The sequence below is a fragment of the Lineus longissimus genome, chromosome 6 (assembly GCF_910592395.1).
Source record: "Lineus longissimus chromosome 6, tnLinLong1.2, whole genome shotgun sequence".
NCBI classification, from domain to species: domain Eukaryota; kingdom Metazoa; phylum Nemertea; class Pilidiophora; order Heteronemertea; family Lineidae; genus Lineus; species Lineus longissimus.
The window spans coordinates 6,145,342-6,167,677 of record NC_088313.1 but is presented as its reverse complement, the minus strand read 5'-3'; the positions used below and the strand labels follow the sequence as shown (position 1 = coordinate 6,167,677).

The window sequence follows — 22,336 nt, the reverse complement described above, 5'->3', positions numbered from 1 at the left end:
ATAACCATCTGCTTCAGCTTCAATCTTTTGCTTGTTAGATAAGCAATAGGTGTGGTGCACATGTGTTACGCAAGACTATTTGTCCGATCTAAACCCTATTGTCCCATGTAAACATAGTGTTTGGCCAAAGAACGTGCAAGCCATATTGCTGTACCATGGCGTCGTGTGCAGACTCAGAGGAGAATGCAGCTAATTCTCAGTTGAATGTAACTCTGGTGTCCGTTATTAAAAAGTATCCAGTTTTACTGGAGAAAAGTCAATTACCAAGTACCAAGGAGAAAAAAGCTCAGGCACTACGGGATGCAAAGTCAACTATCTTTACCAGTTGTGGAAAGACTATGGATGAGAAGCAAATTCTGAAGAAAATCTCGAACATGAAAACCAGCGTGAAGAAGAAGACGGATATGAAGGAAACCGGAAATCGGAAAATCGTTCTTTGTCCTTGGGAGAAGCAGCTTTACGACAATTTGAATGGAGATGAAAACCCAACAGTGACGAAGATGGCCTCGTCCATTTCGGTTGGCTTTCCAGCGAGCCATGTCAAGAGATCATGCCCAGGTTGTCCTGTTGATATGCCGTCGTCGCCTCAGTCCACCGTTGCAACATCAAAGGTATGTAGTGCCACCGGAATGTAGGTAAAAATCCCTCCAGTAAAAATCCCCCCTAGGAAAAAATCCCCCCAGGAAAAAATCCACCCATGAAAAAAAATACCCGGACAAAAGTAGGTAAAAATCTCGTTTTTTATATTAGGCCTACTTGGTTTACATATTTTTTCAAAGAAAAAGGCAAGTGGGAGGTCGAAATAAAAACATAAATAAAATTAATCCACAGTGAAAAGCCGAAAATTAATCCAAAGTGAAAAGCCGGTATCATTTAACAGTTTTCAGAATATTTGTCCCATAATCAGGGTTCCTGCAGCTTGTGGAGCACCAAATTTAATACCTTTTTAATGCTTTTTAATACGGTACCGGTGAAGTCTCGGTGAGGTCCCGGTGAGGTACGTTGAGGCACGGTGAGGTCAGGTGAGGTCCAGTGAGGTATTTAGTCCAACCCGGATTGAGGAACTTATCACCTTTCTGAAAAGGCCTTGTTGGTCTAAAGGGAACATCAAGTTTCAAATTAAACTAAACTATCGTTGAAATGATTTTTCAGGCTTCCTATGTTCCTCCTGAATTGAGTCCAAGCAGTTCAACCGTGGTGACACCTCCACCAAGTCGTTGCTCAACACCGGTTCCTTTGAAGGTTCCAAAGAAAAGGCTGTTGCACTCCGAAACCAAAGAAACCAAGAATCTGTCAACACCTGAGCTACAGAGACTCTTGCTTTTGGAGCAACTGAAGCTTACGAGGATGAAAATAAGATGTTTTGAACAGCCAAACGAGCAGAAGCAGACAGGTGACGATCCCGAGATTCCAGTCTCATACCTTTCTTTGTTGAACGACAATTTGACCCCATAAATTATCAAATGTAAGCACTAAAGCAAATATAGAGAAAAAATAGATTCAAATCAGGTCTTATTCAAATTTATTTTGTTTGTGTATGTCATAAAGAACAGCCGCGAACACTCCTTGAGTATACTTAAAGCTACTATCTGTTTCTGAATAACCTTTGTTGGGTTTTTGCAACCTCAGACTGCCATTAACCATCCTATTTCGTCAAAGCATATACCGGGTTTGTACATAAAAATGTACAGGGATTCCCTATGCTGAATGATCGATGCATTACCAAAAAATGTATTTTTCAATCCATCCTGTTAAAATTTTCACACAAAATTGCCAAAACTATACGGCACCGCCTGATATGTGGTTTGACAAAATAGGATGGTTAATGGCAGCGTGATGTTGCGAAAACACAAATAAGGTTATTGCGTCACAGACAGCAGGTACACACTACAGACAAATGTTCAAAAACGAATGTTTTCAAACATTTCCGTAGTGTGGACCTACCTTAAAGGGGATACTTCTAGGAAAAATAAACAAACCCCTTTGTTTACGTGTGGATCCACTTGATGCTAATTGACGCTTGTTGACGCTATTGAAATACCGTCAACAAGCTTCAAATAGCGTAATCAAGTGGATCCACATGTAATTACCATGTGATTTACTCTATTGCCCCTTGAGGGCCTATTAACTGTGGATCAACATATAAACACAGGGGTTTGTTTATTTTTCCTAGAGGTACGCCTTTAACATGGCAAGATTTTACATTCTCTTTGATCAGTTATACACGCTGGTGATGTCTGTCATACAGGAAGTTTGTGATCTCTTGGCGTTTTTGGTTCAATTGCAGTCGCAGTTGCCGAGCCGCCAAGGGTGCAGGTGCTTCTTGACCCTGGTCGTCAACCTCATGTTCCTGCTCTTCATCGTCAAAATCATCAGCATCGTTCAACACTTTTGCAATATTGTGCAAAACAAAACAAGAAATTATACATTTGGGTACGTTGTCTAGTTTTAGTCGGACGCCATAACGGAGGATAGGGAACCGTCTTTTTAACTGTCCAAAAGCTTGTTCTATTACCACTCTATTTTTCGCATGTTCGCGGTTGAAGTATCGTTCAGCTGGAGTATTTGGGTCAGTAAACGGTGTCATCATGTAGGGTGCAATTCCATAACCAGAATCACCAAGAAGAACGCCATGAACGTTCCTTGAAACCAGAGCGTGTAGTTCCGATGTTTGGAATATACGCGAGTCGTGCACTGATCCAGGCCATCCTACATCGGCACTTGTAAAGGACTACTTTTCGTCACATGTCGCCTGAACATTAAAGGAGGCAAAGTTCTTTCGATTGATGAATTCGTCGCCAAACGGACCACCAGGCTTGTCAATTCTTACATGAGTGCAGTCGATCGCTCCCAGCGTAAATGGAAAGCCGAGCTTATCCGCCCATCGCTCCTTTGCCAGGGTGGCATCAGCATCAGAAAATGGGAAAATAATCCATCGTGGATGTTGCTCAGCAATACTGTTTATAGTGCTGGAAACGCAGTTGGAAACGGTAGGCTGCGTAACGCCCATCAGCTCTGCCACACTTGTCTGGTAACCAGGATCCGCCAAGTAGTGTAACGTAGTCTCCATGCGTGCCAATGGAGTCATACACCCGCCTCTGCTCTCGACTGTATCGGGCAGAAATGTCGCTGCAAGCCATTCCACGTTTTCTTCCTCGAAACGAAATAACTTGCGATAAGTCGCTGGTGAGATCTCATCTCGATCTATGTGATTTTTGTAAACTTTCTGTTGTCGAATTCGCATAAACATATCCGTGCAGTGTTGCTGCAAACCTGTCGAAGCAAATGCACAAGCACCTCCAGAGTAGCTTGCATTAATAGTGAGCAAATGCTCTGTCATGCAAGAAAAAGATAGTTGTTATTAATACACATTCAAGCATGTTCTTGAAGTTCCAAGTTCTTGCTCGGCGTACAAGCATTTGCTTCGTCTAGTTGAGAACTTGCTTCATCTTCCAGGCAAATGCTCGTTTTTATTAATGACTTTTCAAGAAAATGGCTAGAAATAGCAAATGCTAGGTTTTATTTATTCGGCCCAATATCTGTATGAACTCTGACATGTATTCCGTCAGTGAGCACTACATGGGAATTAGTGATTTCTCATTGCACATGATACTAATCTATGATAAAAAGATGAGGAAAGAGTGTGTTTTCTAGTATGCCTATGCACAATCAGCAAGTTCTTAAACCTTTAAGGGGTTACCTTCCATTTTGATCAAGTTGTGTTACTTGACGATACCGAATGTCATCGCTTCTATTTGGGTGCCTTACTACTAAAAATTTATATGAACAATACTTAAAGATTAACCTGTTAACCGCGTAATTTTTAATCACAAACATAGGACGCCATATGACCTCTTACGCAATGCACTGTCTTTAGGCCAGGACGTCATATGGCATCTTACGCAGTTAATAGGTTAATGAAGATAACCCTTTATCCAATCATTTAAAAACATAATACTAGCATATATATATTAGTTCTGAAAGTATTGTGGCAATATTCGAAACTATAAAAAAGTTATACGACTTTCAAGTTTCCTTTGTTTTTTGCCAATTTTTGAATAATTACGGTCTAATTTCCTTTATTTTCTATAGTTTCTACCGTTACGAAAAAGGGCATGTTCGAATTCAGTAAAATGACCATAACATCCTTATTATTTGTCCTATCAAAGTGATTCAAGTATCATCGTGCAGCTTTTTGTTAGCTCTTTCCAGATATATCAAAATTGATATCAGGAAAACTTTATTTTTTTGTTGTCATCCCTACTCATTGAATATGCCAAGTGTAAATACTAATATGTGGGTCAGACAAAAAGGACACTCAAAACCCGAATGAACGAACACCGCTCTGGTATAAACAATAAGAAACCCACATCTATTGGCTCGCATTTTAATAGTAGTAATCACTCTATTAAAGACCTCCGTATATATGGACTTGAAAAGTTACCTTAAGCGAAAAATGAGAGAACTTATGAACTAGAAAATTGTCTGCTAGCCAGAGATTCATATTGGATCTATACCTTGCCAACCGCTCGTCCCCTTGGTCCAAATGTCATGGACCAACTGGTATCAGTCATCGAATGAACATTTCTCGGATGCCTGACATCTTTACCTACCTCTGTACATGGCAATGAGTTACTTTCATTTCATTTTTTATGTAATTCGTAAAATTATCCCTTTGTAACTCGCTGCATCATTTACTTGAACCGCCATTTTCCTTTCTAGTACGCACATCAAGAGCCTCCTATCGGCCGGGATTACACACTATATTTCTAGGAAGCCACGTCCCCTTCAAACCTCAGCCAATAGAATTACATGTAAATAACAACAGCTAGAAGACCCTCTCTTCTATAGAGAAACCACTGAGGACCTCACCCAAAAACATGAGGAATTGATCCAGACGTTCCTAATGACAAATGCAGACAACGACTGCATCGACAAGGAAACAGCGGGTAGCATAATGCCCAATAAATCTCGAACCCCAAAGTTTTATACCCTCCCCAAAATCCACAAGGACGGCAATCCAGATAGACCCATAGTATCTGGTAACCACAGTCCTTCGGAAGGACTATCCAAATTTGTAGATCATTATCTCAGACCCCTTGTCAAAGACATTCCTTCTTATATTCAAGACACCACCCACTTTCTCAACAAACTTAAAGAAGTTTAACTCAGACCACCATGTAAAACGAGACACAAACCCCTATTGGTGACGCTGGATGTCACTTTACACTAACATCCCGCACGACGACAGACTTGCAGCCATCAAAACTGCCCTTGACGCCAGGGAAAATACCAAAATCCCGACTGAAACCATAGTGGAAGCCACTGAAATCATTCTGACCACAAACAATTTTGGATTCAATGGTAAAAATTATATCCAAACCTCAGGCACAGCTATGGGCACCTCAATGGCCCCTTCCTATGCCAACATTTTCCTAGGTCAACTAGAACAAAATTTTTGGAAAGACAGAGCCCTCCAACCAACTTTCTATGTCCGCTTCATTGACAACATTGACCTAATATGGGAACACGGACCTGAACAACTAGAAGAGACTATAAAAGACCTCAACAACTTTCATCCGACCATCAAATTTACTATGACATACAGTGATACTGAGATTGTTTTTTTGGATGTCGAAACTCACTTCGATGAATCCAACAAACTGTCAACCAATCGTTTCATTAAACCCACTGATTGCCACACATACCTGCATTCTGATTCTTGTCACCCTGGCCATACTAAGAAGGGAATAGCCTACAGCCAGGCTATCAGAATACGCAGAATATGCTCTAATGTCAAGGACTTTGATTTTCATACAGATAGACTAATGGAACTATTATTAGTAAGGGGACACAAGAAGACTGACATTAAGAAATCAATAATGAAAGCTAGACTGTTAGATAGAGAGACACTGCTTACAACAAAAGCAAATCGTAGGGATAACACTAAAAAGGACATTATCCCACTAGTTACTACGTACAACCCAAGTCTACCTGATCTCAACAAAATAATTAAAGAACATTGGGATGTACCACTGAGCTCAGAAAGATTGGAATCTGTTCTCAGGAATTCACTTCCACTGGTTAGCTATAGGAAATGCAAAAGTGTAAAGGACACTCTAACCAGAGCTGAAGTGAAACAGGACACTCCCACTAGGAGTCATAGTAACTCATTTTTCACCATAAGTCAGCCTCCAGGCAACGGCAAATGCTTCCAAAACAAGTGTACTAACTGTTCCTCTATGGTGAAAGATTCTAAATTTCAAAGCAGTATTACTAATACTCGCTATGGCATTCGTCAGAAAATGGACTGTAACTTAAAGAATGTCATTTATTTAATAACTTGTGATAAATGTAACCTTCAATACATAGGTCAAACCTCAAGGCAACTCAAAGTGAGAATGAACGAACATCGTTCTAACATAAGGTGCGGCAGGAACACTGCAGTGGCAAACCATTTCAATTCTCCAGGCCATAAAATCAAAAACTTTAAAGTCACTGGCATTGAAAAAATCAAAAATGTACCAGATGTTCACTTAAACACTCAACTCCTACAAAGGGAGTCATTTTGGATCCATACTCTCAGGAGCAACAAACCCACTGGCCTGAATGTTATGGACAATTTACTGTCGGTATAGACCTTTAATTAAGTGTTGTTTTGTCTCTATATATCTCAAAACTCAGATGTTATCATCTTTTTACCAGAGACATACCGTATCACAAACTGGTTGTGATTCAGCACTTGTAAACAAAAACTCCACCTATTGGCTAAACCTGGTACCATCAGAGCAAATGTTTGTTTACATTTCATGACTTCTGACCTCTCGCCCTGGTCCATGATTGGCCAGGCCGTGGTCCGCTTGTCAACATTGACACGCGGTCGGACAACAGATACGCCACTGCAGTGTTAATGACGTTACATCATATCTAGAGTATATATATTGTAAAAATAGTTTTGACATTATATTTCGTATGTAACTGAAACCCTGAAGAAGCTTTAAATAAAGCGAAACGTCGGTTGTTTTCACGTCTGTTTTTGGTGTCCCCATTTATTCAATATTAATGTAAATAACAACAAACCCGAAACATGGTATGAGGTCGCGGTTGGCTTTTGTTAGGACGTAGCGTAAACTACAATCTCTGTTCGCAGCAATATATAACCAGGTTGATCAATTTATTATGCCACTCATTGAGAAAGTACCAAGAACACGAAACATCTGAGAAAAAAGATTGTTGCAGTTGTTTTATTTTCACATACACACATTGCCCAAAGCTACCATCACACATAGTTTTAGACATCTAGTCCTAGCGGTGACGAAACGTGCTCCACTAATGGACGACAACGGACGCCACGGTATCGTATAAGCTCCCTAGAGGTGAGCTAAAAGTGAATAGTTACCATGTGAACGCCACAGAAATTGTTAATTAAGCTTATGATCTATAATACCGTTGATAGTTAATGCCTCACCATTCTCATTGGGTTGGGAATGTAATTTGAATTTGGAGTGGCCTTCTCCTTGAAAATTGCCTACCAGGCAGGGCTAACGTGTTCTTCCTATTCGGGTTTAGATTTCAGAGTTCAGTCCAACTATTTTACCCACCCATGGCTGAAGCTTGATTGTTGGACATATCCACATACCGGTTGGTCTTACCTGACGACTTCTCTACGCCCAAGGCCACCAGTCACCTAGATGTCTGGTCACCTGAGTGACTAGTTCCCTCTAGGCAATACTAGGGATTAACTAGTTGGCCGTTGACCTTAAAAGAGCTCATCCGCCCACACCCATGACTTATTGCGAGTGCCTCACCTTGATGATGAAATGGCAACCTTACGACAATATGAGTCTGTTTTTCTCATTTTATAAGTTCTTGTTTTTTATTTTAGGGGCGAATCACAGAAAGCTGTGGAACGCCTTTAACATTTGGGATAGGAGAACTTTGTTCACTGTGCCCAGGATTACCACAGATGGCTGCTAGCCCTCAAAAGCACAAGAAGATAATGAAGAGCCTGTGCATGCCGTATGATGATAATGGACCTATCAGATCAACCAAACATCAAGTTAAATTGTCAAATGTGTGCGTGCGTCAATAAAGTTGAAAGACTTGTTCCTGTGGCTTATCAAGGAAACTAGCTCGGACATCCCAAATCACATTGAGAGGTGCAGCACAATCTCCCACTGAATGTAACAGTAGCAGAGTCACCGACGCGCTGGATGAGGGCTGATGTTATGCTTGGTTATCTGGATGAGGCATTCTTCCCCTTTATTCACCAAATGGAGGAATAGCAACCCAAATCCTACTTGTTTTGGATCGCTGCTAACTTCATCTCCATGCCAGCAACAGTGTGTATTGAAAATTCAAAACGGCAGAAATATCCCTTGATCCACATAATGAAATGGCCAGGGCCATTGTGCTCACCTCATGTGGTGGAAAGATGGATAAAGAGCATGGTATTGTGTCATGTAGTGTTAGGTTTGATGTAGGTCCAAGCAATTACAATTTCCCCAAAATGGCCAATTTACAGTACATTCGACCTCTGTGACCTTGAAAAGTAGGTCAAATCAAAGAAGACCCGGGTGACTCATTGAATGGTTGTTAGAATTAGATGTACCTATGATATAAAATTGGTGCCAATCGGGCAAGTCATTACTAGGAATATTAATGGCATTTTGAAGAATTTAGGATTTGGCCCCCTCCCTGGAGGCCAAACGGCAAATCAGATCGCACCAAACTTCGGTACCTAAGATCACCTGACCAAGGGGTACATGTGTACTTAATTTGTGATCAATAGTCATTGCAGTTAAGAAACGTGCCATAGTTACGGCCCGACGGCGAATTTACGCCATTTGACCTCTGTGACCTTGACAAGAAGGTCAAATTAAAAACCTGTGTGACATATACTGTATGGTGGTTAGATGTACCTATGATATCAATTTGGTGGCAATCGGGCAAGAAGTTAAGGAATAATCACATTTTTAAGGTTTTTGGATTTTGCCCCCTGGTGGTCAAGTGGTGAATCATATTGGACCAAACTTCGGTCCCTGAGATCACCTGACTAAGGGGTAAATGTGTACCAAATTTGGTATCAATAGTCATTGCAGTTTAGAAACGTGCCATCGTTACATCCTAACGGCCAATTTACACCATTTGACCTCTGTGACCTTGAAAAGGAGGTCAAATCAAAAACCCGGAGGATATATGATGCACCTTTGCTAGAAGTACCTACCATATTTTTTTCAAAATTTCCCGACTATTATTAAGGGAGATATTGCATGTTTTCACTTTTAACGTTTGGCCCCCTGGTGGCCAAACCATGAAACGAATCGGACCGAAACTTGGTCTCCAAGGTGTCATTACATAAGGGTACATGTGTACCAAGTTTCAACTCAATAGCTCTAACAGTTACGAAACGTGCCCTGCTAACGGACGACGGACGACGACGACGACGACGACGACGACGACGACGACGACGACGACGACGACGACGACGACGGACGACGGACGCCACGGTATGGGATAAGCTCACCTCTGCTAAGAGGTGAGCTAAAAAGGAGACATCGAAATTGATGCATAATTAATATGAAAACTGATGTAAACCCAGGAACTGGAGATTGGAGGCAAATGAATGATCATAGTCATTTACGGACATGGTTATTGTTGCAACCAAGAAGCCAATATACGGTTCTTGGTAGTTCTGACGAATTTGCACAACAGAAACGGGGAATGCATTTGGAGTCCTACATGGAAGATTGGGGCATATACAAAAAGAAACCAGCTAAGTAAGGCGGGGCATACGATTTTGAAATCAGTTCTGTCATGGCATTCGATTGAGAAAATCTGTCAGCGAATGAAAAAGTACATCATGTCCACGAAATTTTTGGCGTTTCCTTGACGTTTTAAAACAAGAAGAGTCACTGACACGTGTGCAGATGGTGCAAGCTGAAGCCGGTGAGAATGGACAGCGCAGAGGAGAGTGTACCGTGATGTGCAGCAGCGTATCAGAAACATTGTTGATGACTATGAAAACTGCAACCGAATTTGTATTTGAGAGCTATTGCACACAATTTTCAGTTTTAGGTCAAGAAAGTGACTAATTTCATGTGACTACCCATAAGACATTGAAAAAGTAGCCTCTGCAATTCAAAGAGACATTATAGTAAAACATGTTTTCCAAGAAAACTGTTAATCAACAAAATGAACCGTTGCTGTTGTCGCTTAGAAATCGATGGTATTGTCAATGGTACAGTCAACTCTATTTTATTGCAACAGCTTAAAGGCCATGACTCAAGGTATTTTGCCATTTCCTGCTGTAAGACGATTGCAAAATTGCACCTAACAATCTATACAATACAGAAAACCCCATGCAATTTGCTACATCCATTTTGAAGATATAGCCATTTATGTGTTTGACAACTAGATTACCTAATCAGGCTAGCAACTGGCTTGTTAGAGCCAGGCGGCGGGTTCACCAAAGTTGTGATGTAGATCAGGCTATTGCCCTACTTGGGAGGACAAATATCAATTATATCAATTAATGCTCTTAAAATTGATATATGAAGTCTGTTTTTTATTGACATTTTCAATGTTCTAGTATGAAAGCATACTTTTGCCCATGATAAATGAGTTTATTGTATTCCAAAAAGTAATTAATCTAATTTTTTAATATTTTTGGAAAAACGGTAATATTTATTTTAGAAGTCAAATCTCACATCTAGAAAGTGTTATTGGCGAACTATGAACCATGCTCTTTCTTAGAGTAATGTAACAATTAACCATGCTCTTTCCTGGAGAACTAGGATAATGAAACATGATCTTTCTGAGAAAACTTTATCAATGAACCATGATCTTTCTCAGAAAACTATTGTAATGAAACCTGCTCTTTCTTGGGATACTATAAGAATGAACCGTTCTCATTGTTTGAGAACTATGATTAACCATGCTCATTCTTGATGTTGACTTCTCTCTTCTTTTCCTTTTTTGGACGGGTTTGAATGGGATAATGAAATTTGGTTTGCTGTTTTTGCTCTTGTGATATCTACATATTTCAAAACATTCCATAAGTTGGTCCCTCCTGCGTAAGCATGGGTTTTTCTTGCCCTCTGGCAAAAAACTTGTGCTCTCGTGTATAAATGTTAATAATTTTGTATCTATAGGCTAACAACAGGCTGTGATGTCATATGTTAATAATTTATATGATCTGCTTATAAATTATTCTTGTTAGTCAGTCTAGCTGGTCTCCTCTAATGACATCTGCCTAACGGATAGTTGGAAATTGAACATAGGGATTTTAAGTTTTATCTTGCCACTGAGTCAAGTTTATAGCCATAATTTTGTATGGAGTATCTATTTCCATCAGGGAGAGTCATGAGATGAGATAGGTGTGATCTGTCACATAATATAATTCAATATAGATAACATTTATCTAACTGCCTCTTGTATGAACTATCACTCTCTGAACTGTATGCGGAAGCCATCTTGCTTTGTTCTGAATAGCCTGATCTACATCATCAACAAATCCCTAGGGGCCACATGTGGAACTAATCTAAAGTTGTGTGTGGTGGGAAATTCAAATAGTTTAAAATTGAAAATTGAAATAACTAAATAATGACTTTATTATTAGAATTTTTTTAATGTCTGGGATCTTGTTTTTTTAACCCTCAACATATTTCATGAGTATCAAGCATGTTTCAAACCTAGATATATGGCTGTAGTGTATTGCGTATTGATACATCATTATAATAAAGTAGTTCCGGGGTCAGTCGCAACTCGTGTCTTATGTTGGCCATTATTTATCGTCGTCCTAACTTCAGAGGTCGTTACATGGTGTCCTAGAAGTGGGATTCGCAAATCAAGGACATGAAAAGAAAGGCAGAGTATCGGTGAATCAATAGAAGTGAGAAACTCGATTTCCCCTATTGACATTTATGCGTGCCGCCTGATTTTAGTCGAGGCAGAATCAGTGCCTGATCAGGATCAGTGCCAGGATCGTTGTACATTCGTAGTGCATTTGAACATTCACTACAGCAGAATCCAAAATGGCCGTTCAGGGAATACTTCCCCCTAAGTTCACCCCCGCCTCTCACGACATGGGAGTGCTCGCCACTTCATGGAGAGAATACAAGGACGAACTAGATCTATATTTCCTTGCTAGTGGGCAAGGAACAGCAGCACAGAAACAGAAGGTGTCCCTCTTGCTGTATCAAATGGGGAAGCAGTACATGAAAGTGTTTCAAAATGAACTGGTGTTCGAAGCAGACGCTGACAAGGACAAGTACGACAAGGTCTGCTCAGCGTTTGATAAGTACTTTGAACCAAAGAAACTGGTTAAAAGCCACATTACCAAGTTTCAAAAGCGGATGCAGGCCAGCAATGAGACAATTTCAGATTATATCACTGACCTGCGTCGCCTAGCGAAATTGTGTGAATTCGGTGACAAAGAGGACCGAATGATGTCTCTTCAGATTTCTAACGGTGTCAAAGACGAAGTATTAAGGAAGAAGCTGTGGGACGAGGATCTGACGTTGCAGCAAACGATTGAAAAGTGCCAGACATTCGAACTACGTGCTGAAAGTGCAGGGTTGTTTAAAAAGCATAACAACACTGCTGGTGATAAGGAAGTGAACGCAGCCTATCGTGGGTGTGGTGGTAGTCGATCTAGATCACGGGGTCGCGGGTACACAAACTATCCCCGTGGAGGTGCCACTGCGAGTCAACATCATGGACGTGGACGCTCAACCCCAAGAGTAGCTCAGCAACGCGGGTATGGTCGTGGACGTCGCAGCCACAGCCAAAATCAGTATCATGGGTCATGCCAAAAGTGTGGTCGTCAACATGCCCCTAGACAGTGTCCAGCCTATGATCAACAGTGTAGACATTGCCACATGTATGGTCATTTCGAGAGAAAGTGCTTGAAAAAGAACGTGTGTTTCATCGATGGTGAATGTGACTATGATGAAGAACAGTCATGGTCATATGATTATGAGCCCACTGAGGAGATGGACTCCCTCCACATATACTCTATCAAGACTAGATCAACTACTAGAGACAGTGCTGGTGATACTTGGACTGTACTGCTGCATACTCCCTATGAAAATGGACGTGGTGCCATTAGAATGAAAATAGATACACAGGCTCATTGCAACACCATGTCCAAAACCTCTTTTGACAGAATGCAACAGCATGGTCACCTGCAGCTCAAGTCCACAGCATCTACCATCACTGCCTTTGGTAACACTACTGTAGTGCCTGTTGGCAAAACAACATTTGATGTCATCATGAAGGGTGAAACACACTCAATTGAGTGTGAGGTTGTACCTGGCAATGTGCCAAATCTTCTCGGTGCAAAGGATAGTGAAAGGTTAGGCCTAGTGAAGTGTGTATTCCATGTCAGAGACCAGCCATTGTTTGATGACAAATTCCTGAAGCGCATTTCAAATGTTGAGAAAGTACCAGAACCTATCTTGAAGGTACTTAGGGACTTTCCAGACAGGTTTCCTGATGAAAGGGTTGGCAAGCTACCTGGTAAGTTTCATCTGTCCATTGATCCAGAGTACAAAGATGGTCCAGTGTCATATGGTAGTAGACCTATACCAGCAGCTCTGAGAGATATGACCAAGAAACAAATAGATTTCCTAGAGGGTAATGACATTATTTCCAAGGTACCACCCGGTGTCCCAACACCCTGGTGTAGTCAACTGCATGTAGTGCATAAGAAAGATGGCAAGTCAGTACGCGTGTGTATAGATCCAAAGTTCTTGAATAAGGCTTTGCTCAGAGAGACCCATCCTATTAGAACACTTGAAGATGTACTCACTCAGGTTCAGGGTAGCAAGTACTTTTCAGTACTTGATGCTAATCAAGGTTTCTTCCAGCTACAGTTGGACTATGAGAGTCAACTGCTTACTTGCTTCTCTACCCCTTGGGGGCACTACATGTACAAACGTCTTCCTATGGGTGTCAAGTCTGCTCCAGAGATATACCAGCGGGCTATAGAAGAAATGTTCGCTGGGATGGAAAACTTCGCCAATATCTTCGATGATATTTTGTTGCACACAGGTGACATTGAGCACCATTGTAGAGTACTGAGGAAAACACTAGAGACAGCACGTGAAAACGACTTGACGTTCAGGTTGAGTAAGTGCATGTTCGCGCAGCCAGAGGTAGATTACACTGGTCATGTTTTGACTGATGAAGGTGTGACTGTGTCGCTCCAAGACTGAGCCGATAGTGGTTTCTTGCGATGCCTCATTGGGGGGCCTCGGTGCGGTCTTGATGCAACATGACCACCCTATAGCATATGCATCTAAAACCCTGACTCAGACTGAACGAGCATATGCACAGATTGAAAAAGAGCTTCTGGCCATAGTGTTTGCTTGTAGGAAAGGGCCTGTTCACTTTCGTTTTAAGACGTTAAGAAATAGGGTCGTTATGATCACCCTGAATGTTATGTCATTACTAGGCCTATAAGGTGATTACATGACCATCTTAGTGAAGTTCGAGTCAGACTGCCCCATTTCCTCTCTGGGGGTGAAAGGTGTTGTTACCCTTTATAAATTGGTTATGCATTGTTGATTGAGATTACTTGTGGTTGCGTAATGTGCCTTTAGGCCTACTCTCTGGAGAATGTAACACTTTTCCGGATCATAGGGTCTTTTGGAAGGGAGGATTTTATCAATAATAGGTGCTGAGCTATTCAAAGACAGCACCTGCTTTGTATTCTGTCATTCAGACAATAGAGCTGTGCATGAATGAGAACAATCTATTCAACAGATGAGTTTCTGCAGGGACCCTGTCCATGAAAATATTGTCTAATGTCTAGTGTTTGAATAGGGTCAAGGAAACCATAAGATGTTACATCATCATTCCTAATAGTTCCTTTTGTCAAGATTCCAGCATGCTTTCTACCATCAGAACACATTAGACGTTTGTGCATTGAATGAAGACTGCCAGCTTTAGACATGGTGCTCCATGTATGTGAAGGTTGTGGGGCATTGATACATGAGAGTGGACAGCGAATTTCGAATCTACAAAGACATCTTCGGCATTACTGCATAAATAGAGATTTGTTTGTAAGTATTATCCTCCGAACTATGTGAACCAATGCATTTCGAACATCGTCGATTTCCCGATTTGAGCAGCTTTGCCATCCTGTTGGTGAGGGTTTTGTATAGACCTCTTGCCTTTGTCCGATAAAGGGGCTGATGGAGGGGGGGGGGGGGGCTAATTCTAATGTCGTTTATACATTGTGAATCCCTATATCTTAAAATCTACTGGACCGATTTTCACCAAACTTTTTCTGCTTGTAGACATGATAAACATTCTACAGAGATTTGTAAAAAAATGGTATGTTGCTGATCTAGACTTTCAGTAAAATGTTTGGCGAAAATCGGCCAAGTTGATTTTGAGATACAGGGATTCACAATTCATGAAGCCATTAGAATTTACCCCCGGCCAATCGGCCCCTGAGTCAGACTAAGGCAAGAGGTCTATTCATTGAAGAGGGTGTGTACATACGACCCAGGCCAACAGGTGGCCATTGTCAAATTCGGGAAAGCCACCATGTTTGAAAATCCTCTGGAGTACTGTAAACCTCTTAAATGTTTTTCTCGTTAAACGCAAAAATACAAGTAAAAGGCACGAAATTGTATTACTCTTATCATGCATTTTTAGATTGCCATAGGAGACATTTGATTAAAGGGTGAAATACGGTCATCAAGTCACTAGCGAAAATAAGGGGGTTTACAGTATCTCCACTAGTTTAGAAAGGGCTGCCAATCCAGCAATATGGGCCAGGGTGAAAACCAAAAAAAATGTACATGAAATGTGCATAGGGCTTCCTCTGATGAGGATGCTGTGTACATTGTAAATGGGCTTTACAACTTGGAATAGTGATTGTTTATAAAAAGTGAAAACTACCAAAAACGTTCATAGATTCTTAGAAATACCATTACCGGGTGTACTGCTTTTTTGTTAGGTTGTGTTTCTGATAACAAAACTAAAAAATATAGCGTAGGTTGGTAGTTTTTACTTTTTTTAAGATCAAAGATTCCATAAGGGGCTGCAGGGGTAAGGTCAGTCCATGTCCCAAGGGCGATTTCAGAAAATATCAGTCGATTGCAATGATTTATTGCACTCTTGAAATTGAGTAACACACGAAATGCCTACTTACTGTATACACAATAATTTAATTCGGTATTGCGAAGATTATTCCCCGCGAACATAAATCAAAACAAGGAAAATTCTAGGAAAACAACCACACAGTGACGAATTTCTGTGATTTTTTCAGAGTGATTAGCACCAATTCCATCGATCAGGAGAATATCGGAATTTTCTACAAAGATTTTTGGGATCCCATCGCGAACATTATTCCTCGCGAAATAGTCAGTGCAGGGCCAAATCGCGAAATCTTTCCTCACAAAAATATTTGCGTATACGGTATCTAAAACGAAGATTCCTGATTTTTAGAGCAAAAGATTAGAAATACGATGTAAACATCATTTTACCCTCAAGGTTTACACCGGTGGTCAGTTCTTTCTCTGCCAGGTTTCAGTGTTTTAAAGATATAAAATGATTTTACCTAGCAATTGTAACATTTCAATTAAAATGTATTCATGGTACATTTTCATTTGATACCAAGTATCAGCACTTTCTGAATTGGTCTACTAGTTTCTGAAATTGCACACTTGGGACTGGTACTGCCATGCATTGGATGACTGCTGTAAGTTCATGAACCACTACTTTGTCAAAGCCTTCAGCTGATTAAAACTAAAATCATTTGATTCTGGAGAAAAAAGGTATTAAATAGGGAAGGCATGTGCCTACAGCAGCCCACCTGCAAAGTGCAAAGTGTCATGTATAACTCACTAGTAACTGCAACAATTCCTTGTTCTATTACAGGCTCAATATCACCAAGGTAATCCAGACGTCCAAGGCAATGGGACAATTGATGGTCAACATGATGACGCTGATACTGCCACCCATGATGAACCAATCGGCACCGCCAGCCATGATGAACCAATGGACACCGCCAGCCATGATGAACCAATGGACACCGCCTCTTCTGATGATGAACCGGAGACTGCTGCTAACAACGACGTAGACTCTGAAACTGCCAGTCCCAACGATAGGCCTGGCCAAACCTCCAGCCGCAGTGAAAACAACACTGATGGAACATATGTTTATGGGGTATCAGACAGTTGCTATGATGCTGAGTTTCCAAGACATGAATGGCCTGAGAACCGACGACGGGACTGGAATCACATGCGAAAGCCATGGATGATGCCAGATTGGAAGCTAGAGAATCTCACAGGCATGAAAAAGGAACAGTTCTGGCTGCTTGTGTGGGAGCATCAGCAGGGGAGGACCCAGAAGTCAACCTGCCGTAGTTTGGATCCTTCTGCTAGAGTATTGTTGTATCGGCACAAAATGCGGAGTAACGTAGAGTTTCGTGATTTGGCTGCGTACTTTGATATAGGTCTGCCAACTGCCAATGACATTTTCTGGACTGAGTTGTGTGCTGACATTCTCAATAGCTCAAGCCTTCCATTGCAGTGGTTTGGTAACCTAAGTGACTCTGAGAAAAATGATGTTTACTCCAATATGAAAGGTCGAGAATCCCCCATCCATAGTGAGTTGCTGTCCTACTTTTCTGATCCAAAAGATGGTTCTTCAAGGATGCCTGTTGCTGCAAGCATGGATTCTAAAAAAGTGAAGGTGCAGAACTCAATGGATTATGAGCAACAGAAGGATTGTTATTATTCCAAAAAGGGAGGGCATTTCATAACCTTTTCTACTTTGGTGGATACTACAGGACATGTGGTTTTGACACTTCCTGTGGCTGCAGCAGCCACCCCAAGGTGTGGTGATAGCAATCTGTGTGGTGTTGAGTTGCAATTATGCGAAAGTCAGGCTGACAGTGAGGTCGCACCTCAGGGACTTCTGTCTCTCCTTCAAGGAACCTCGGACTACTTCGTGATACTCGCTGTGGACAAGGGGTACATCTATGTGCCACATAATGTAAGCCAACAAAATGTGACAAATCTGAAGCAGTGGTGTTCTGAGAATGGTTGCAGGCTAATATGGCCTAGTGAGGGGGATGAGGATATTCTCCAAGTTGATCCAACAAGTGGTAAAATTGAGATGACGGCATCTCCCAGCGACCCTGTTCTCACAAAAAACAGCAAAATCATAGTTGGAAAGCTCAGATTCGGAGTAGAACAATTTCATGGAGCTATTGCTGATGAAAAAATCCTGGACATAATACCTTATCAGTTCCTCCAACCACTTGGAGAACAATTTTGCAACAAATATGGTATACCTAATGATTATGTGAATTGTCCTCGTATCTACCTTATATGGCTAGCTGCAGTGTCACATTTCAATCAGTTCCATGCAAAATTCAACATAAAGTTCGTGGATGATCAGGAGCAGGTTCGCCTGGCGAAGCTGATTAAGCACCGACTCAACATCAGTAACTTCCTGCATGACCCCTCAGTCACTCTTCCTCCTCATGTGCTGCAGTTCCCTTCTGCCAGGAGTATTCAGTGGAACAGTGTTGAAGTCGGAGACATTGGTCAACTCAGAGACCGCCTTGACTTGCCGGCTCTTAGTGCACAGCAGATATACGAATTCACTCTTGGACCGTACTTGGTTCGTAGGGGTTGTTCTTACATTACCCATTGTAAGCAACTCGAAATCGGTGCTCAAATGGGCCAATTCGAAAGTATTGCTGAATACTGGGACATGGCACGTGAACTTCCAGTTACCACCCGTGTTTACTTCACAAATGTCGATGAGATTCCGGATGGCTGGAACAATGAAACTTACTTCCAGTGGCCCGAGACAGGAGTGACCATCATAACGATGAAAATGCCATCGGCAAACAGGACGAACAGAAACCCGGGAACATGAAACGGCCTCTAGTAGTGTTCACACAGAGTGGTTCACCGAGGAACAGCGAGTTGGAGAACTATCTAGGATTTACTGGGCCGCTACAGAGACTTTGTGGTTGGACTTGTGGGACAGCTGCCAAGAGGGACCTTGGCTCCCGTATGCTCACGTCAGATGCCCATGTAGCCGCACTTCTGATGATACTGTGTGCTGAGGAGAGGTTTCGGGATCCTGTAGTAAGAAAATGTCATCTAGCCGACCCAAAGCTGCCAGAACCCCTTCAGCCTCGCTACACTGCGCCAAGGGGTCGCACACCAGTTTTCCGTAGGACACAAAGACAACGCCCACCACAACAGAGCACAAGTCCCCAACAATCTGAGATCCCTGACACCCATGACTCTGAAGTGACCAACATTGCTGATGTGGACAGGAATGATGAGCCCATGCCGCCCCAATATCCAGGATCACGACTGATCAATGACGCAAACATTTGCTACAGCAATGCTGTGCTCCAGTGTTTAAATCATGTGAATCTTGGCCAGCACATACAAGGTGATCAACCAAATCTTGTGGACAACACCTTTCTTGATATTTGTGCCAGGATGGCTGGACAGGGTGCACCTTTCTCTGTCCAGGAACTCATTACCACTCTGAATACCACAATTGATGGGAGAGGGTATGTGCTAGGAGTATACCAGGATGCAGGAGAATTTCTAATGAGCTTGTTGGAAAAACTCAGTATACCTGAAGGAGTTCTCACTTCGTGGCCAGGGCAATTCCACTGCCCCCTGGGGCACATTGACTTACAGTTGGTGAGGGATGGCACCGTGTTAAGGATTAACGTTCCACGTGGCCCCCAAGCAGTGTCACTTATCGATCTTTACCATGATCACTTTGCAAATTCAGGTATTCTCCAGGGTCACTGTCAATTCCAAGGACGAAATGGGAGAGTCTGTGAACGCCACTCGCAGGGGTTTCAGATCACTGTAGATGGACCTATAACTATAATCGAGGTCAACAGACGATCAGGCAATCAAAAGTGCATGACCAAGATTAGACCTCCAGAGGGAGGTACCCTAGATGGCAAGATAATTCAAGGCATCATGTGCCATTCTGGGGACCAGTGCAATGTGGGCCACTGGTTCGCCTATCTAAGAGACCCCAACAACATCTGGTGGAGGATGGATGATGATAGGCAACCAGTGGCTGCATCACCTTGGGACCAACAAGGGAACAACTTTACCCTGAATGTTTTCTTTTTGGCCTAGACTATGTTCATAAAAGCAGTTTGACTAGATTCATATGATTCATATGATTCTGACGTTCAATTTTTGGCCTAGACTGTGTTCATAGCATACTTTAGCTGGATTCAAGTCCTGGATTATCTTTTGTTCCTTTGGATTACTGGTGATTCTGACTGTGGATAAACTGATGGGGATGTGACTGATGATTCCATTTATGGGCAGTTGATTGCAGATAGGTAGGACAACCTATACCATAAGTTTTATTCTCTAATAACCAGTGTCGTTTTTCAATTTCAGATGCGTTGCAGGCTTCACAGTAGTATATCAATAGCATGGCCAGACAATAAATTCCTCGGGCAATTAGAAGAATAACAATGTTCAGATGACAAATGCTAAAATAGTTTGGGTTTAATTTTGAAAGAATAATGTGTTAAATTAGATATGGGGTTATTTGTCACAAATAACACTTCCAGTGTATGTCTCAGAGGTAATCATCATTTCATTTGCCACACTTGACATCAGTGCCACCATTGGAGAAAAGATAAACAACTGGTCATAATCTGCCACCTCGCCCCAGGCAAAAATGATTGATCGCACATGCGCACTTGGGATGTTTTCCTGGTTTGCAAATTCTGTCCGATTGTTTCTCTTTACTCCTATGGTGGCGCTGATGATGATTTTGGCAACCTCATGTAATCAAATCCATTTGTTGTTGAACTAAAAATGTATGCCTTGCACGGTTCAACACAAGTTCTGTTCATAGAAGAAAAAACAAACTACAATAATAAGCTATATCACACTGATCGGGGGGGGGGGGGAACATCAAACCAGAAGGCCAAATGCTTGCTCTTTCCCTTATCATCTAAAGCATTCATTGCCATACAAAGTCCTCTTATTGGTGTGTCTGTCCCCTAAGTCCACTGGGTAGTTTTCACTGCATGCAGTTCATTGTGGTGGGTGCTTCACAATTGAGGGATTTCAAGCATGCCTAGTATAGATGTGTTGACAGTAGGCTTATGAACACCAAACTATACTTTTCTCACAAATGAAATGGTACTGGTATCCGCTTTCATATTTGCCATTGGTTTCATTTGTTAGAAACACCCTGAAGAAAAAAAAGGCAACAGGAAGACTGGTGATATCCAGGGGAAAACCCAACTCTTATCTGTAGCAAATGCGATGAAATGGTTCATTTTATTATCATTTCTTTTCTTTCTGATGTCCATTTGGATTTGATCACTTTTATAGACATCATTCATTCTCATTATGCCCTCTTGATGAAGAACAAGTCATTTTTATGAAAGAGTAGGGCCATATTGAGATTCAATACATTTATTACGACATTTTTAGGAGCTAAAAGTAAAGAAAACTATTAGAAAGTTCATCAGCAGTAGGCCCAGGTAACTCAAACAATTGGCTTTTTGTGTCCTTCAATAGGAAAATGATGGCAGCTCAGCACATCTGCCATTCTATAGGCCTATGAACCCTAGGCCTTCATTGTTCACTGTGGCCATTGTTGTCCAGCACGCAGTGCACACCCCCACAGTTGAATGGTTCAATCTGCTGTGTTACAAACAGATTCATGTAATACCCAACTCGAAGTAATGAATGGCTATTTTTAAAATGGCTTGAGGAATTAATAGTTCATCTGAGGTCAACTCTCCCTTAAACGATGAATTTCAAAGTCATTTTTTTGGGGTGTTTCTGATAATTATGAATCAAATTATTGGATTATTTGGAGCTCTCATGACCGGCACAACCCATTTCTGAAGTAATATTTAGAAAATCATGGCATTTTCACAAGGCCTAATCAGTTCAATTGTTCTTTTGTCTTAGTTAATGACAAGTAAACGAATTGTCATTTCACCCAATATTAATCATTTTAATCATTGTATCATCCCTGCAATTTTCAAATTCCTCGCTTTTTCCGTTTTCCCAAGGATCACAAAACTTGGTCACAAAACGAAAGTGAACATGCCCTTTCACCACCTACTGTATGGCAGAAATGACATCACAGTAGAGACAGACCATTTGCCTCTTGTCCACATCATTGAGAAACCCTTGGGACAAGTTCCCTTGAGATTACAGAAGATGTGGTTGAAATTGCAACCATACAGTTCCAAACTGATAGGAAAGTCAGGGAAAGATATTCCTGTTGCTGATTGTCTGAGCTGAGCTCCATTGAAAGATTGTCACTACAGAGG

General features: G+C 41.5%; 2 protein-coding genes across 2 annotated transcripts; one reads left to right on the top strand and one right to left on the bottom strand.

The window, feature by feature from the left end:
• Positions 1-2,731: 2,731 nt before the first annotated feature.
• Positions 2,732-3,250, bottom strand: LOC135489500 (putative nuclease HARBI1). The gene has a single exon (XM_064774879.1). It carries the CDS (start codon positions 3,248-3,250, stop codon positions 2,732-2,734), a length of 519 nt encoding a protein of 172 aa, XP_064630949.1.
• An 8,785-nt stretch (positions 3,251-12,035) lies between these two features.
• On the top strand, positions 12,036-14,219 carry LOC135489499 (uncharacterized). Its single transcript, XM_064774878.1, has one exon. The coding sequence runs from the start codon at positions 12,036-12,038 to the stop codon at positions 14,217-14,219; it is 2,184 nt and encodes a 727-aa protein (XP_064630948.1).
• The last annotated feature ends 8,117 nt before the right edge of the window (positions 14,220-22,336 follow it).

Excerpts from the sequence above, each read along its gene's own strand:
- LOC135489500 (XM_064774879.1), bottom strand. The coding sequence starts at position 3,250 with ATGTTTATGCGAATTCGACAACAGAAAGTTTACAAAAATCACATAGAT.
- LOC135489499 (XM_064774878.1), top strand. The coding sequence starts at position 12,036 with ATGGCCGTTCAGGGAATACTTCCCCCTAAGTTCACCCCCGCCTCTCAC.